Consider the following 16594-nt stretch of genomic DNA (forward strand, 5'->3'; position numbering starts at 1 on the left):
CACTTTATTCTTTAAAGGAATTACATAGGGTTATAAACTCCTGCACTTAAATTGATGAAATAAAAAAACCCACCTCACAACCTTCTGGACTGGGGTTTAAATGAATGAATAAATTCATGCATATATATTCAAAAGAAAGGAGAAAATGAAATTGCAAGCAGTATTTTTAAGAAATAACCTAATGTCAAATCATTCAGTTTTTTTCATCACTAAGTTGTACATTTGAAACTAATGTAAATATGTGTCAACTATACTAAAAAAAAAAACCATACACACACACACACAAACAAAAAACCTGGGGCACCTGGTGGCTGTCGGTTAAGCATCTGCCTTTGGCTCAGGTCATGATCCCAGGATCCTGGGATCAAGTCCTGCATCAGGGTCTCTGCTCAGCAGGGAGCCTGCTTCTCCCTCTTACTGCTGCTCCCTCTGCTTGTGCGCTCTCTGTCTCTGTCAAATAAATAAAATCCAAAAAAAAAAGAAGTAACTTAAATATTGTGTCTATCAATAATTGCTAATAATTTACATTATAGATTTGTTTACCAGTAATAATTTTGACTTGCTTAAGTTGACACTCAAATTTTCGCTGGTTGCAGCAGAAAGCTATTTCAGGAATCCAGAGGTAGGATCCTGAGCCCAAAGCTCCCAGCCTCAGGGAGAAATGAGAGGCAGAGAAGAGCTGCAGACTCTGCCATACTGTGCTCAAGTCACTGCTAAAGGGCAGCAAAAGGACCACTTTGTTGTAGTTCTGACTCCTTGTCCTAAAACTCATACTCCGTATTCACCTGTGGCAATTATTTGAGCATAATTTTTGTTTTTCCAAGTCCCCAAATTATATTAAAATACTCACTTGCTCAGTGATTGTATTCAGCACATAGTATGTACCGAGCACTAAGGGTTCAGTGGAGAACAAGATGGATAAGGTCCCTGCCCTACTGGAACTTAAATCTGCTAATTATTATGTAGTAATATTCTGTATTAAAGTATATTTGAGTACTGTCAGCTTGAGTGCTTCTTTGTGGAAAATCATCTTGGCTTTATCAGTCTTAAAATCCCAAACAGTCAAGAATCTACCAGGTTGCTTCAGCTAAGTGAGGTTAGGGATCACAAGCAAAAGAACAACAGAACTTTGATAAGAGGGAGCAGAAAGAAAACAGCTTTAATCAGGCTTTTGCTATATACAGCATCACCTGATTACCTCAGAAAATGATGTATTTATTCTTATCAAAGTACTTTGTGGGGACGCCTGGGTGGTTCAGTTAGTTAAGTGTCTGGCTTCCACTCAGGTCATGATTCAGGGTCCTGGGATCGAGTTCCACATCAGGCTCCCTGCTCACTGGGGAGCCTGCTTCTCCCTCTGCCCGCCACTCCCACTGCTTGTGCTCGCTTACTCTCCTCTCTCTCTCAAATAAGTAAAATCTTAAAAAAAAAAAAAGTGTACTTGGTAAGTGGGTGGATAGAGCTGAATATATTATATACCCTCATACTCAAGAAAATGTAAGCATTGACTTTCTCATAGATACAGGAAAACAATACGTCATGTGTGGGGTTTTTTTTATAATGACAAAACACCATTTTAATCACCTTATAGATTTAAAACTTGGACAGTGAGATAATTTAAGAAGGTGTGTTGCATGGCAGCTTGGAACATCTCTGAAGTTACCATCCTTGGAAGGGATAAGTGTTGGGAAAAGATGATTGTCAGCTGGTACTCGCTTCTGTATTTGGCTTTTGCCACTGCTGGGAGACCTGTCTAAAATAGACGCTGTCAAAATAAAAATCAGATGGTCCTTCATTAGTCTTAATAATATTGTCTGGTCCCTTTCCTACCCCATCACCTAGTGAACTTTAACATATTATTTCCCAGTAGTTTTCAAGTAATTGTATTGAATTAGGATCCATTTGTTGTCACCAGAAATTGCTGTTTCTTTATTAGTAAGGTCCTTGCCCTTAAGAAAATCACAAGCTATTGAGAGACAGAGAATGATGACGCCCTACCAGTAATTCGGTGTGGTGAGTTATGTGAGAGGCCACATGCGGAGATCATGGGCCATCCCTGTGCTCCGTCTTAGCATGAGACTAGGCCATAGACTTACACGTGGAGTTCACACTGAAAACACTGTTCCTTGCTTGTTAATGTGGCTTGAAATAACAGGTGCCAACGGCTGCCTTTTCTATTTTTGTCCCTTTTAGATTCTCTCTTTCCTGTCTCTCTCCCCTCTCTTAACTTACTCCCTCTCCCTCCCCAAGCATCACATTTGTCCAGGTTTTTGCACTTCGTCTAAATGATTTCCCTGTTTCTCTACTCTTGGCCTCCAAGAACTGACATGGGTTTGGAAACTCACTCCACCGTTTACTAAGCAAATGAGTGAACTGCCAAAGCCTCAGTTAACTGATTTATAAAATAGTGGGTTCGTAGTTACCTTCAAATGTTGTGGAGATTGAAATAAGATACAAAATTTCATTTGTAAACTGTCAGAGATGCTCAGTAAGTATTTATGAAGTGCATGTTAGTTCCCTTCTTATAGCCATCAGTGTATGCATTTGAAGAATTTTTAAAATTACCTAAACTTTTAAAAGAGTAGATGTTAATACTTGAAGATTTTTTTAAGTGATTGTGTCTCCTTTGCTATGATCACATCACATTCTAAGTATAAAATTTTTTTGGTGTTGGCCTATTTTCACTTATAGCAGCTGTAGTGAGATATAATTCATTACTATAAAATTCACCCTCAAAAATACACCATTCAGTGGTTTTAGTATATTCACAGAATTGTGCAGCTATCACAACTATCTAATTTTAGAAAACCTTCTTTACTCCAAAAAGAAAAAAAAAAAAATTCCCATACCCGTTAGTAGTCACTCCCTATTCCTCTCTCACCATGACTCCTGGTAACCTCCTATTTTCTGTCTGTTCTGGCCATTTTATACAAATGGAATCAAACAATGTATGATCTTTTGTGTCTGATTTCTCTCACTTAGCATGTTTTCAGGGCTCATCCATGTTGTAGCATGTATTAGAACTTCATTGCTTCTTGTGGCTGAATAATGTTCCATGGTATGGGTAGCCCACATTTTGTTTATCCATTCATCACTTGGTAGACATCTGGATTGTTTCCACTTTGGGGCTATTATGAAAAATACTTCTGTGAACTTGTATTTGAGTATAAGTTTTTATATGGATATATGTTTTCCGTTCTTTTAAGCATACACCCAGGAGTTTAATCTTTGGTTGATAAAGCAAGGAATTTTCATTTCAAAGCAAAGAATTCTCATGACAGAGAACTAAGGGTTCTTATTGGGGGAATTTGGAGTTTTTTGTTTTTTGTTTTTTGAGAGAGAGACAAAGATAGAGACCGAGAGCACAAGCAGGGAGGAGAGGGAGAAGCAGGCTCCTCCCTGACCCCTGAGATCATCACCTGAGCTGAAGTCAGACACTTAACCAACTGAGCCACCCAGGTGCCCCTGGTATATTATTTTCTATACTGGCTCCTTAAGATTGAAGTTTTTTGTATTGTGCTTCACAGAGCACTATGTTCCTTGAAGTGCTTGACATCATAGAAACCATAAAAAAAATCAAGAGCCTTTTCCAAAAGTTTGCCCCCAACATAATGAATACTTTGTATTAGCATAAGGTAACAAAGTAACTGCTTTATTTAGTAAATCTTCCTTTATTCTCACCAAAACATTTATTTGCATTCACTTTACATACAAAGTACACCACAGGTATCAGAAGGGGGAAACCCCCTGTAAAGGCATGCAAATTCAGGAAAAGTGAGATTAATATGAACTCATGTCAGATGTATCCTGTCTTCTGCTCTAGAGCAGAAGCTTATACAGGGTAGGAATGTTTCCTGTTCTCTGAACCATCTCCCTTCCCATCCCAAACTGAACTGAAAGGGAAAATAGAGGTCTGCAATAAGGTCTCCATTCAGTTTAGGACCAGGCTTTAAGCACTGCATTTACCTTTACAGAACACTGGAAAGGAAAAAAAAACATCTTTGAAATGGAACTCGCCATTCAGCATCATATGGTCAGTCACACAAAGGTCACTAATTATTCTTTTTCTTGTTTTTCAGTGAACGAGATAATTGGGAGAGACATGTCTCAGATTTCTGTTTCCCAAGGAACAGGGGTGAGCAGGCAGGCTCCCCTTCCAGGCCCTGATTCCCTGGATATAGGAAGATCCGAAGGCCTCTGACAAGAGTTCACTGCAGCCTTGTGTCCACCACCATGTACTTCTCAGCATGTTTCTCTCCTTGGACCTTGGGTTTCCAACTCTGTGGCCATCAGGACTGGCACCGGGAGTTGGGGTCACCGTATGTGGGGAAAGCAGCATTCCTCCACCTCAGGCCTTGGGTAGATTTTGTAAAAGAACAGGAGCAGCATAGACTGAGCTTTGGGGAAATAAGCTTTGCTTTTTATATTTAAATAGGATACTTTTATATGATGGGTGCTTTGAGTGTGAATGCAGCAGGCTCTCCATTTCAGAAATGCTGCTTTTGCAAGTGACCTGGTTGCTTAGCTATGATTGGTGATTTTACTCCTTTATGGTCATTTGAAGGACTCTTTAGCCTTGATGATATTTTTAAAGTAGGAACTTTTGATAAAACCTTCCAGAGGCAAACAAAAATTCTCCTAAGCCCACACCTATGCCTCAAAAAACTCAGCATGTCCTAAAGCCTTTCATAGATTTATAGGAAATAAAGCCAAATGTAGCTCATACTTCTTTATAAAAGTAAACTGTTAGAGAAGAGACCATTCCAATCATTGACGTGTTGGAATATAAAACAACATTCCAGAGCATAGCCTTTTTGTAACGTTCTAGGTAATCTTCCTGCAATCTCTCCATACTGACGCCATGTTGAAATTGCTTTTTTTCCCTCAGGGCCTTGGATAAGATAGCTCCATGTAAGGTGACTTTGAAAGGTGGGCTTTTTAGCTTCCTAGCTTTAATATCCTGCCATCCTGCAAACAAGTAGGCTGTGGAGTGCTTTTCCCTTGTGTGTCCTCTGTCCCAGACCTTTTCTAACTGGGAATATCTGCATTTGGCTGCTCTATAACCTTTGAAGCCACAGCCTCATGATGGTTTAGGCAAATTTGCCGGTTCTAACTCCTCTCCAGAGGCCAGGCTGTGTCATAAGCTAAGCACAAATGAACTATGCGTCAGAAGAGGAGCAGAGAAAATGCAGGACTCCAGAAGGGAAGCTTCTACGATTCGCAGTGGAATGGAATGCTTATCCCTCGTTCTGTTTACAGCCGAAAATGATTCTGGCCTACCCTCCTCCCATCTACACGGCCTCAAAAAAACAGCCTTTTCCCCAAAAGGCTTCGACGCAAACCCAGACATGAGGTAGCATCATAGACCTGACCCTCCACACCAAAGATGCCCCGGTGCTGCTGCTGGTGAGGCTGGTGCCCAGGGCAGGGGCCAGCAAAAACCTCCAGCTTGCTGTCTACCAAAGGAGGTGCCCAAGTTGGGTGCTTTTTCCAAACCCTGCCCTTCTCCCTTTAATGGGATTAGTACCTATTCCAAGGCTGGGCCCATTTCAAAGCACCTGAAGTTTGCAGTATGTTTTCCAACAAAATCATGTAATTTCATTTATTCAGGAAGGAAAAAAAAAATTTTTTTTTTTTTTTTTTGAGTGCCTGTATGTGTGACAGTGTGCTGAGCTGGTCAAGGGCTTTTTAATCCAGGGAATTAGGAGTCCTAGATGCCAGGACTCTCCATTGAGGCCAAGTAAGGCCTCCGCAGGGGGAGCCGGCTCATTGCCCACCTCCTCTAGTCAGCCAGGTAGGAGCCGTTGGCCTCCTGCAGGATAAAGAAGTATGTCCCCCCCCCCCCCTTCAAACCATGATTTAGTTTTCCCCTAAACCTAGTTAGAGAAAAATGTCTCTCCTTCAGCAAATCACTCTGGTCCCTCCTGGAGCTGGGTGTTTTCACATTTTTCTTTAAAAGTTTTGTCAGAATGTGGACAGTGCGATTTGCTTCAGGGCCTGTAGTTGGCAGCCCACAGCTTCCTTTGGAGGGGTTTTAAGAGGCAGCCCCTGAAAAGAAGTTCCAGACAGCTGGCCGGACTTGCCTCCACCCTCTTGCCCCTGGGGTAGCTGTCTCACATGGGGTTACTGCAAGAGTTTCCCTTGCAGGACCCTCTGGGGGTTGCTCTGCTGCCCTCATGAATAAAAGCCTCTATGATCCAGAGTTGCTATGCACCAAATTCTGATGCCTTTTAAATACCTTGATGCCTGTAGCACTAGAAATGCTTTCCTATTTAAAATAAAAGTTGAATTTTAAAAGAGCTTTGTATACTATATAAGTAGTCTTGTATCATTTTGTTAAGTCTTTGGCTTAAGAATCAGTATTTTCTGGCTTTACAGGTAAAGACTAAACTTCTGTACACAGTTGGGCTGTGCAAACTGACTTCTAGTAGCAAAACTGAGCAACTGGGCATGTCTCAGCATCTACCCCTGCCCCTTCCAACCTGTGCTACCTCTTGGGTTGAGGAAGGGCATAAGCAGCCTTCTACTTGCTAGATAGTAAGGGACATGGCTGAAGACACCTCGAAAGGGACCAGATGTCCTGTCTTCGGTTTCCCGTGTGGTGTTGCTGCCCAGGGCGAACTACCACCACTAGAGCTCTGCTAGGATCTGGCCATGAAGCCCTTGAATGGCGGGATTGTTTTCCTAAAGATTTATTTATTTTGGCAGGAGAGGGAGACCCCCGAGATCACAACCTGAGCCAAAACCGAGTTTTGTGCCACCCCAGCGCCCCTGGCCTTGAAGCCCTGTTGAAACCTTGTATTTTATAAAATGGGCGACGTACAGTTAAGGAATTGGTTCTCTGTTATGTTTACAGCACTTGGGATTGTGTTTTCTTACACATTTTGTACTTTAAAACCTTTTATAGGAGTACAGTGCTCCTTACACAAGTAACAAAGGGAAGAGCCAGCAATTCAGGTTCCTCACTTACAGGGCTGAAATAACAAGCGGTGACAGGTTAACACTGTCCTTGAAATCTGCCTGAGTTTTCCTCTCCCTGGGGCAGGTGTGGAGCCCCACACTCGGGAGTCCAAAGCAGCTAAAGGCACTTTGGCTTTTAAAAGTCCACTTGGTTAGGAACCTTTGTTTATTTTACGGAGGAGTGAGTAGAGTTCCAAATTTCTTCCGAAGCTTCAGTTCTGTACCCTCTAATGGGTGCAAAGGACATTCCACGATGTCTAATGAGTTCAGGACAACTGGCCTGCCCAAGGTGTGTATGAAAAGTAGGCAGTAAGTCCCCTTTAAGTCAGGCCTGAGATTTTGTGTGAAGGCCTCCTGCCCCCTAGTGTCCTCTGGGGATACTGCAGTACAGTCGGTCAAAACAGTCTGTGATTTTGCCACTCATAGTCCTTATGCCAAGTTGGAGGAGAGCTAGCGTCCTTGGACCCATGGCACAATGTGGCCACTAAGGGTCAAGTATTCCAGGGGCTGGGGCAGCATTTTCTGCCTCCCTGCCCCCTACCAGAAGGGAAAGGGAAAGCACAATATTGGGATCTTTACTCAGAAGCTCCCAGGAGTCATACATTGAAGGCACCAGGGCTTACATTTTTAAAAAGCAAGCATGCCTGCTGTGGACATCAGCCCCACAGAATCTGGGTACGGACCACGGCCAAACAGACCGAAGGATCTCATGGTGCTATTCAGGAGGCCCAGATCAGGCCACTGGGAGCAGGGTAACACCATTCCACCCCCAGCCCTGCATATAGGGTCCAGCCATCATCTTTAGGGTGAACAGGCAGAGCAACAAGTGGGAGATGGAGCTGGGGCTTGAGCTCATTCTAGGTGCTGAGAGCTTTGACAAGCCCAGGAAGGAGCCACCTGGGTGAGGGTACTGGTTCTCTCGATGCCAAGAGAGACATGACAGATGTTAGCCAGCTCTTACCTCCTGGCTCCCTCACCTACAAACACACCCACTCTTTGGGGGCCTGTAGCACAGTTCGGGGCGGGTCACCAACAGGCATCAAACTGGTGTAGTCATCAGGGGCTAACTGCGGAAGAGAAAGAGATTTAGGAGAGGGAGCTGTAGGTTCAGCCAGTTCCCAAGCCCTCCAGCCACACCTCACCTGATAGGCCTGGAAAACGCTGAGTAGATCCTTCATACCAGCTGTATATGGGACACCCTGCATACGGACCAGGGCTCCTGGCTGGGACAACACTGAGGTGGAAGCAGAGGCCAGGGCAGTGGGGGGTGTGGCGAGGTAGCCCACAGTGGTCGGGGACACTGGGGGGCTAGAATGGAAGAGGCAGAATTTAAGAATGTAGTCCCATCTGTGGCCTAGACCTGCCTCCCTCCCTCTTCCCTCTCTGCCTGTGTTTAGTTCAGTTCCTCCTCCCTAAAACTTCTGTCTCCAGAGTCTTCCATTCTCATTTGTAGACGGTATTCTCCAGACCGTACCTGTCACTTCCTTGTCCATCTTTGATTAAGTCCCAGCTCTGACAGACCTTGGCTTACGTGGCCCAGGAAGGGGATCATGACCCTCCCGCACACCAGAATGGGAGCAAGACTGTGGAATTTTCTCAGCAGCCGGTACCTGGGGTAGTAAGCTGTGTAGTTCATGTAGAGTTGAGTGGCTGGCCCTGGGTAGTAGGCAACAGGGGTAGGGGCAGCAGGCACCCTGGCAGCCGGGAGCAGTGCTGAAGAGGGATACAAGGCTGCCGTCTCAGCCGGGATGAGTGTTGGGGTGGCCTGGAAGGTGGCGTAGGTAGGTGGTGAGAGGCCTGGAGGCAGAAGCAGAGAGTGCATCTGCAGGGAGCCCAGCACTGCCCTGGGTGAGGCAGCCAGAAGAGAGTCCCCACTGCAGAAAGAGAGGCTTACAACAGCTTGGCCCCCACATGCCTCCTTCCCCAGCCCCTGTAACACTCACAGGGCAGCTTGCAGGGTGGAGGGGACATGCCACTGCGGCTCAAGGTGCCCCCCATTAGCACACGGCTCATCTCCTCCGTGGAGCAGGGGACCACTTCCACATAGCGTTCCTTCATCACTTTCTTATGGCAACCCTGTGCAGCAGCTAGGGCCCGCTCTGCTGATGTCATCTGGATGAAAGCGTCGCCTGAGGGCCGACCCTGTGCACAGGGTCGTCTCATAAACAACCTGTCCTGGCAAGAATGCCTTGCTCCCAACCACACAGCCCTCTCTGACCGTGTCGGTCGCCCTGCTGGCAAAAGCCTCACCTGCTGGTTGAGCACCATGTGCACCCCGTGGGGCCGGATGTCAGCAGCTGCCTCCCCCAGAAAGCTCAGGATGTCTTCAATGGTGGCTGTATAGGGCAGGCCTCGAAGGCGTACACAATCTCTCCCAGTCCCCGCTGCCAGTGGGAAGGGGATGGGGAGCAGGGGAGCGGTGAGTGTGGGAAGGAGTGGGCTGGATGCATAGCGGTTCAGGACCTGGCAAGGAAGGCAGCCATGGGCCCGTCAAGCCAGGTGGGACGGGGGACCCTGGAGGAGACGCACACGGGAGGAGGGGGAGCCCTGGGCGCTCACCTGTTGCACCTCAGCCGCCGTGCTCCGGAAGAGTTCGATGTATCGCTTACCCAGTATGCCCTTGTGCCTGCGCAACGCAGCCTGCGCCAGCTCCTCACAGGCGAAGAGGGCAAAGGCATCACCGGTGGGCCGGCCGTCAGGGTGGCGCACAAACAGCAGCCCGTCAGCACCCCCAGTCACCGGGCACTCGGGCCCCAGAAAGCCCAGCACGTCCTCCGGCCCAGCCGAGAAGGGCAGTCCCCGCAGCCGCAGTATCACCTGGTCTTCCCGCGACAGGAAACGAGCCACCTCTAGTGATGTGCCTTGGTGAGAGGCAGGGGAGTCACCCACTGACTTCATCTGTGCCCTCCCAGATAGCCGCCTTCACGTGGCATGCTGGGAAGGGGACAGGAAGGTGGGGAGGGGGGCGGTGGTGGGCAAGTAGGACACGGACGGAGAACCAGCAGAGTGAGGTGCTGCCGGGAGCATACTCACCCCCCGCGATCTTCACAAACTCCTCTCCTGTTGCTTTGTATACCTGTGGGGACAGTGGGGGCAGCCCATGGGTCTGCAGCCTGGTGGGCCTCAGCTCCGCCCTGCTTTACTCCCAGCCCAAAGCCCCACCTCGATATAGCGGACGCCCATGTGGTGCTTGTGTCTCTGCAGCGCTAGGTCCCGCTGCTCACTGTCCACAAAGCGGATGAGGGCCTCGCCATTTCTGCGGCCCTGGGCATTGAGGCAGAGTGCGACACCACCCCTGCAGAACCAGTGCAGTGCTTTGTTAGTGCCTCAAGGGCAGGCCCGCCCTCCAGAGCCTGCCCGCCCTCCAGGGCCCACCCGCCCTGCCAGACCCACCTGGCAATGTTGAGTCCTTTGAAGAACCGAGCCACATCCTGGTCTGACGACTGCCAGGGCAACCCACGGGCCCGAACCACGGTCTCACTGTCCACCACATCGGCCTTGCTGCTGCAGGGGCAGGCCAGAGTCAGAGCCCCGCAGCTCTTGGCCCCCGGACCTCAGCCCCACCCTCACACTCACCAAGGGCCTGTCTCATATTTCTGCTTTACCACCTCGGCCTTCGAAAACAATTGACCTGAGAGGAGATGGCATGGGGGTCAGCAGGGTCTGGTGGAGGGGGGTCTCCCCACCAAGCTCTGCAAAGAGAGGACAGTTGAGGGGGATAAGAAGGTGACAAAGGAGCTTCCACCTATGGTCTCTCATAGAAGGTAACAAGTGGGGAAGGGGACTTTGAGGAAGTAAGACGCAGACAACCACCTAGTCCTGAGAGCAGGTGACAGGTGGTGAGGGAAACCTTACCACTGGGCTCTTCGAGCAGGTGGAGGATGACAGCTACCATTGTCTTCACTTCCCAGACCCCAAAGTCATCCTCTGTGGCATCTGTCTCCAGCCCCAAGTCTATGAGCAGAAAAATAACAATAAGGAAATCCCAACAGAGAGGCAAACATTTGTTCTGATCCGGCTCATATATGCCTTTACAAGTCCCCATCCCAGACACATGCAGACATATGTCCCTATTTCAGACGTACCCCAGCACCCACAAGAAGGCATGTCTCATCAAGGACTTTACAGATAATGTAAACTCGTGTGTGTAACCCTTCAGGATGCACATACTCAAACACAGCTTCCCCCCGACCTAACCCTTCCGGGTCGCAGGTACCCTGTGCCATGGTGGCCACGGTGAGCTCCCTGGCAGGACAGGTGCTTGGGTGCTGCACATGGAACTCTCTGCGGAGGTCGTAGAAGGAGAAGAAGGTGTCGGGGAGCACCAGGTTCTGGAGGCACATGGGAGGGGGCATGAGTGGGGGGAACTGAGTGGCCCTGCCCAACCCCATGACAAGGGTCCTGGGAACCCTACCCCCTGTGTGCCCTCAGTGGCATACCTTCCTGGAGGCCTCGGGATGCAGGACCTGTCTCAGCAGCTGCTGCCCATCAGTGCATAGCATGTAGGGGCCCCCACCTAGCAGAGCCACATCCCCGCTCACCAGCTGTGAGAACTGGGGAGAGAGACAGACACATGCTCATAGCTAGGCGGGCAGGAGGGAGGGCACAGGCTGCAAAGCAGGTTCAGCTAGATGTTCAGCCCTACCCTGCCTGGGGAGGAGTTGGCCACAGGTGTGAGGCCTGGTTCTGTGTGTCCCTCTTCTCCCCCAGAACACTGTCACCTTCTCCAGGCCAAATGGGGGCAGACACGTATCACCCAAAGCCCCCATCAAACACACTCCGGAGAGTCTGGAGTAGGGCCAGAGCAAACACCTGGTGGAGTGGGACAAGCAGGTGGGAAGGGGCGGGGCAAAGCAGGTTAAACCTGTCCCTGACCAGGCACCACCCTCAGACTGGTGGGGGAGGCCCAATCCTCCTGCCTGAGGCCTAGCTGGCTCTGGGTCAATGGCAGCCCCGCCTCTAGGTCTGACCAACCGAGGGCCAGAGAAAATCCAAGGACAGAGCTCCACACCTGGACGCCCTGGGCAGCATGAGCTTTGACCCACACTATCGACCAGCTGGCACGGAGTTGTTTGCTCACAGAGGGGGTGGCACTTCTCAAGCTGCCCAGCACCCCCCCACCTCCAGCCCCCCAGCCTTCCTCCTTGCTCGAGAACAGTAGAAGTACTAGGCACAGGCCCAGAGCGAGCCAACCCAGTTCTCCTTCAGCACGCTCCCCAAGTAGGGTCTAACCTGGGAGCCCTTCTGGAACAGGATCAGGTTCAACCTGTTTGTACCTCATCAAGAACCACCGGCGTTGTTGGAAAATGAAAGAATTTGTGCGTGTAAAGCACTTAAACTCATTACACTCAAGAATCAGACTCAGGAGTGCAACACAGGAGATAAGAAAAAGAAAACAGCAAGGGGAGCCGCCTCCCACTTCAGCCAGCACTGGGAGGCACCCTGGGCCTTTGCACTCAGGAGACAGGTAGCCTTCAGGCGGGGTCCGGACAGCGCCCACGCCCGGCCAGCCGGCCGGGACAGGCCTAGACCAGCAGCTTACACCTGGCGGCGTCTGCCTTGGAGGCAGACCCCGCCCTACTCCCCCGCTCCAGCGTCTCCTAGGCGGGTGGGTGGGCCGACGTCGCCGGCGGCGGGGACCGTGACCTATGGCCGACACCAGGCCCCTGGGCCCTTTTGCCTTCCGAATGCCGCTCTCGGAGACCTGGCCAAGCAGGTTCCCAGAGGCGTCTCACCCCACAGCCCTGGCGGCCCTGGGAGGGGTCTCGCAGTTTCCAGCCCACCGCGTCAGTAGGAGTGAATCCCTGGAAAGGCTGAAAAGGAAGGTGCCCCCAGGAACGGCCGGCACACGCGGGAATCTCTGAAACTTTTAAACAACAGGAACTCGTCCTACCGCCCAGGCCAGTTGGTCGCAGCACACCAGGCCTTGCCTCCTGCCGCCTCTCCCGCTGAGAAATGTCCCCGCGGCCCCGCCATGCCTCCACTCGCCCGGGCCCCAGCACTCACCTGCTGCAGCACCTTGTCCAGCGGCTCGGCCCGCGCCAAGCTGTCGGCGCTCAGGCCGCTCGCCTCGCGGCACTGCGGGCTCAGTGCGGCCGCCTCGGCGCGAACCAATGACTTGTGCAACGTCCCCACCTACGAGCGGCGGGGGAAACCTATCAGCCACTGTTCCCCTCGGATCCTGGGGACCCCACCAACCCCTTCTCACCGTACCTGACGGCTCCGCGGCTCCACCACTTGCCAGACTAAGAGGATCAAGTCGGTCTCATCGGAACCCAGGTCCGGCCCCAGCGCACCGGCCGTGGCTCCGAACAGTACGACCAGGGGTCCGGGCCCGGGGCGGGGGTCGGCGGCAGAGTCTGAGGTGGGGTTCGGGCCCGGGGGCGGTGGCTGGGGAGGCGGCGGAGTCATGGCCGCAGAGGAAGGGGGCGCTCGGCCAGACACACGCGGACCGACGAGGCGCACGCACGCACCGGCCGACGGCAGACACGAATCAGCTTGGGCGGGACACCGTGTGTCGGGGGCGGCACCTGCGGCCCGGCTGGCGCAGTGGGCGCTGCTGAGACCCGCCCGCGGCGCCCCGTGGGGCGGGGCGGCTACTGGCCCCCGCCCTCTCCGGGCGAGTTACCTGTAGGCCCCGCGGGCCACGTGACCGAGGGCAGCCGGGGGAACAGAGGGGTAAGGCTGCTAGAACCTAGCGCAGCGCGCGCGCGCTCAGACGCCCGGCCTGGGTACGCGCTCACGGGCCGGCCTCCCATTCCGTCAAAGGGCTTCGCCTGACTCGGTATCGTTCTACTCTGTCCCTTCCCACCATGAGGCCTACGCCAAGAACAGTGCAAAAACAGGGGTCACACGGGATTTGTGAAAATCACCAGGAGACAGTATAGAGGCTGTGGGGGGGTCATGACGGCCGGTCGGGGGGGGGGGTGACAGAAGTCACCTAAAAGGGAGGTGAATTACGGGATATCACCCAGAGGCCTGTGCGGGGGTGGTCACCAGAGGCCAAGTGGATTAGGGGGAGGGTCGGGGATCAGCAGAGGTTCTTAGAGCCATGGGAACGGGGGGAGTAGAGGTCACGGGGCAGGGCTCGTCCACACACGTAGTAAGACCTGCCCGCGGTGCCGAACACGAGGTGGTGTGCAGGCCTCGGTGCTGGGGAAGCAGGGAGAGCGCCACCCCAGACGGGGGTGAGCCTAATGTTCAGGGTTACCCCACGTGGAGACTGCTGCCTGTTTTCGTCGCCCTCCCCTCCTGACCTCTGGAGATGTGAGCGCGCCGGCGGGTGGGGGCTAGCGGCGAAGGTGTACTGTGCGCGTGCAGGCTGCAGATCCTCCATCTCTTCTCCATCGGAGACCAGCAACCCAGTAAGGGCAGCCCCGCGTGGAGGACCTCCACCACCCTTTCGCCCCGTCGTGCTTGGTGGGGCTCCTTTACGGCGCATTTCCAGGCCGCCCTGCACTTCGCTAAGTGCTCCCCGTTTATATGATTGAGAAACTGAAGAGTATGGTGGGAGGAAAGGACGTGGGCTTGCGCCAAGGCCGCGCGGAAACTGAGGCGGGAGCCGCACCTCGCGCTTTCGGAAAAGCTGGGCGCAGCGTCCGGACGTTCGGACGATGGAGAAAAGAGCTCGGGGTGGACAGGCGCTTCCGAGGCCTTGCCCATTAAACCCACACTTCCGCGCATCCCTACTTAACGGATAAAGAGACCGACGTGCCCAGTACGGAAGTGACTTGCGCCGGGAGTGGGGAAACAAACAGATTTTCCAGCGGCTTCGGGTGACGAGCGCTTCCTCTGGTATAGGCGGGTATCCGCCCCTTTCCGGACAGCCCACTCCCGCGCCTGCCGGCTGGTTCCGACGACGGAAGCGCTAGGCCAATCAGGCCCTGCGGGAGGGGGAAACTTCGCTCTGCGGGTCCAGTTAGCCTCTAGATAAGCCTGGAATGTCAAATATTTGTTTGGGGGCGGGACCCAACAGCGAAGTAAGGCTCCTCCCCTATCCGCCCGGGAGCGCGCTTGCGCTTGGCGGAGTTGGGCTTTTCCTCCATCCAAGCCTTTGCCTCAAACCCGTGTTCACCCTCAGGGCCTCTCCTAAAACTCTTTTGGCGGGCGGGCCTCTTTGTAGGGCTCCTGTCTGGGCTCCAGCGTCTACAAGACAGTCCGGCGTCACCACCTTGCCATCTGAGCGCTAACTCGATCTTGATCTCAGCCTTCTGGGAGCCCTCATCCATTGAACCTCCAGACCTTCACACTAGGCCCTTCCCTGTTCTTCCTTCAGCGTGAGTCTCGAGGTCAGGTGTTCACGGAAACCACCTTTTTTTTTTAAAAAAAAGATTTTTATTTATTTATTTGACAGAGAGAGGTTACAAGTAGGCAGAGAGGCAGGCAGAGAGAGAGAGAGGAGGAAGCAGGCTCCCTGCTGAGCAGAGAGCCTGATGCGGGACTCGATCCCAGGACCCTGAGATCATGACCTGAGCCGAAGGCAGCGGCCCAACCCACTGAGCCACCCAGGCGCCCGGAAGCCACCTTTTTGAGGTGACCTCTCCAGTGTGGCACCCCTAGCCATCCTGGCAGCGTGGGGCAACTCTGCCCGCCTCCAACCGCACGACAGTTCCCGATGATTGGACTCTTAAAAAAGTAAATTCTTTAAAATAACGTTAGGGCCCCTGCTTTGCTGAGCTCCTTTACTCATCTTCAGATGGATCCTCTCAGATCACACATATTAATACTAAACAACCCTCACTCCTTTCCCCCAACACTCAAGTAACTTCTAACACAGTAAATCCTTTATTGTCTCCCTACACCGCATCCACTGGGAACTCAGGCCTTGGAGGACAGGCTCATCCCCAGTGCTTACCACATTGCCTGGCTTGTCGTACTTGCTCAAGACAATGAATGAATGAATGATTGGTTGTCAAAGTGCTTTGCTTTGCATCATGAGCCTTTGGATATTTCAGTACCCTTCCCTGGGGCTAACGGGTGGGTCTTTTTCCTCTGGGAGTCTCCATCGGAGCTCCTCTCCCAACCCATCCCGTGTCCTGCATTTTTCTCTCAAGGCACCTCCCCCTGTAGTAGGGGTCGCCACAGAAGTTTGAGATTTCTCGATTTCATTGAGCAGCGTCCCCCATCCTAACCCAGCTACTAGGGTTCATAAATCGTTAATGAATGAATTGGAAATAACATACGTGAAAGGGGTGAACAAGGCTCCAAAGGTCCAGCCCGTAGCGTTTCCCAGAGTGTAATTCAGGTACTCACGGGGAAAGGAAATTGGTCCTGTGAAGCCAGGCCACACAGTCGCCAAATCTGGCGCTCCAGCGGCGAGTACATGAAGGCTGGGGCAGATATAGGTTGGGAATCCTCATGTGAGCCTGGGAGTGTGGCGGGTTATGGGGATCTACCAGTGAGTCTAGGAGTGGTGTAAAAGCGCCCTTCTCTCTCCCTCCCAGGCCAGAAAATATCCCACTATGGAAGAGGATTCTCCGCTGGATGCCTTGTTGGATCCACTGCGGAGATCCACACTCGCCGCCTCGGGGCCATCCACACCCTCGGCGGCCCCGTGGCCCACGACTCGACCATCTGCCGCTACCCTTCCTTATCTCCTGAGCCGCCCGCGTAGTCAGCGCTCTGGGCTCCACCC

General features: G+C 51.9%; 2 protein-coding genes across 8 annotated transcripts in view; one reads left to right on the forward strand and one right to left on the reverse strand.

Annotated features, from left to right (window-relative positions):
• NFATC3 (nuclear factor of activated T cells 3) overlaps positions 1 to 6312 on the forward strand; it is a 133727-nt gene extending 127415 nt beyond the window's left edge. Inside the window, exon 11 of one of the 2 annotated variants that reach the window (XM_004744503.3) lies at positions 4080 to 4218. Coding sequence is in view for 1 of the 2 variants with exons in the window: in XM_004744502.3 (XP_004744559.2) it covers positions 4080 to 4201 (122 nt within the window). In the remaining variant the exon portion in view is untranslated. Of the gene's footprint in view, positions 1 to 4079 lie in introns of both variants that reach the window. The other variant, XM_004744502.3, reaches the window with a different exon arrangement.
• Positions 1557 to 13502, reverse strand: ESRP2 (epithelial splicing regulatory protein 2). 6 transcript variants are annotated; one of them, XR_006605591.1, is made up of 16 exons: positions 13174 to 13502; positions 12967 to 13095; positions 11400 to 11513; positions 11177 to 11291; positions 10816 to 10914; positions 10537 to 10591; positions 10354 to 10464; positions 10123 to 10255; positions 9994 to 10036; positions 9520 to 9821; positions 9211 to 9423; positions 8904 to 9102; positions 8571 to 8757; positions 8103 to 8268; positions 7922 to 8023; positions 1557 to 1765 (listed from the first exon to the last, which is right to left on the reverse strand). XR_006605591.1 is itself a non-coding variant. In XM_013052253.2 (16 exons), exons 1-15 carry the CDS (start codon positions 13369 to 13371, stop codon positions 7938 to 7940), a joined length of 2154 nt encoding a protein of 717 aa, XP_012907707.1. In that variant the 5' UTR covers positions 13372 to 13502; the 3' UTR covers positions 1557 to 1765; positions 7922 to 7937. The 6 variants fall into 6 exon arrangements, 4 of the variants coding, with proteins under 4 accessions (XP_012907707.1, XP_012907708.1, XP_012907709.1 ...); XM_013052253.2 differs by having other exon boundaries at positions 7922 to 8027; XM_013052254.2 differs by lacking the exon at positions 1557 to 1765 and having other exon boundaries at positions 3637 to 8027; positions 10354 to 10461.
• Positions 13503 to 16594: the final 3092 nt, after the last annotated feature.

The sequence above is a fragment of the Mustela putorius genome, unplaced genomic scaffold, assembly GCF_011764305.1.
Source record: "Mustela putorius furo isolate JIRA1106 unplaced genomic scaffold, ASM1176430v1.1 tig00000174_pilon_pilon_pilon, whole genome shotgun sequence".
In the NCBI taxonomy this organism is placed as follows: domain Eukaryota; kingdom Metazoa; phylum Chordata; class Mammalia; order Carnivora; family Mustelidae; genus Mustela; species Mustela putorius.

What these genes read in the sequence shown, in the direction of transcription:
- ESRP2 (XM_013052253.2), bottom strand. Translation starts at nt 13,371, where the DNA reads ATGACTCCGCCGCCTCCCCAGCCACCGCCCCCGGGCCCGAACCCCACC. An exon ending in TGGAGCCGCGGAGCCGTCAG is followed by an intron (nt 13,096 to 13,173) that starts GTACGGTGAGAA and finishes CGCCGCTCGTAG; the next exon opens with GTGGGGACGTTGCACAAGTC. An exon ending in AAAGGACTCAACATTGCCAG is followed by an intron (nt 10,256 to 10,353) that starts GTGGGTCTGGCA and finishes CTGGTTCTGCAG; the next exon opens with GGGTGGTGTCGCACTCTGCC.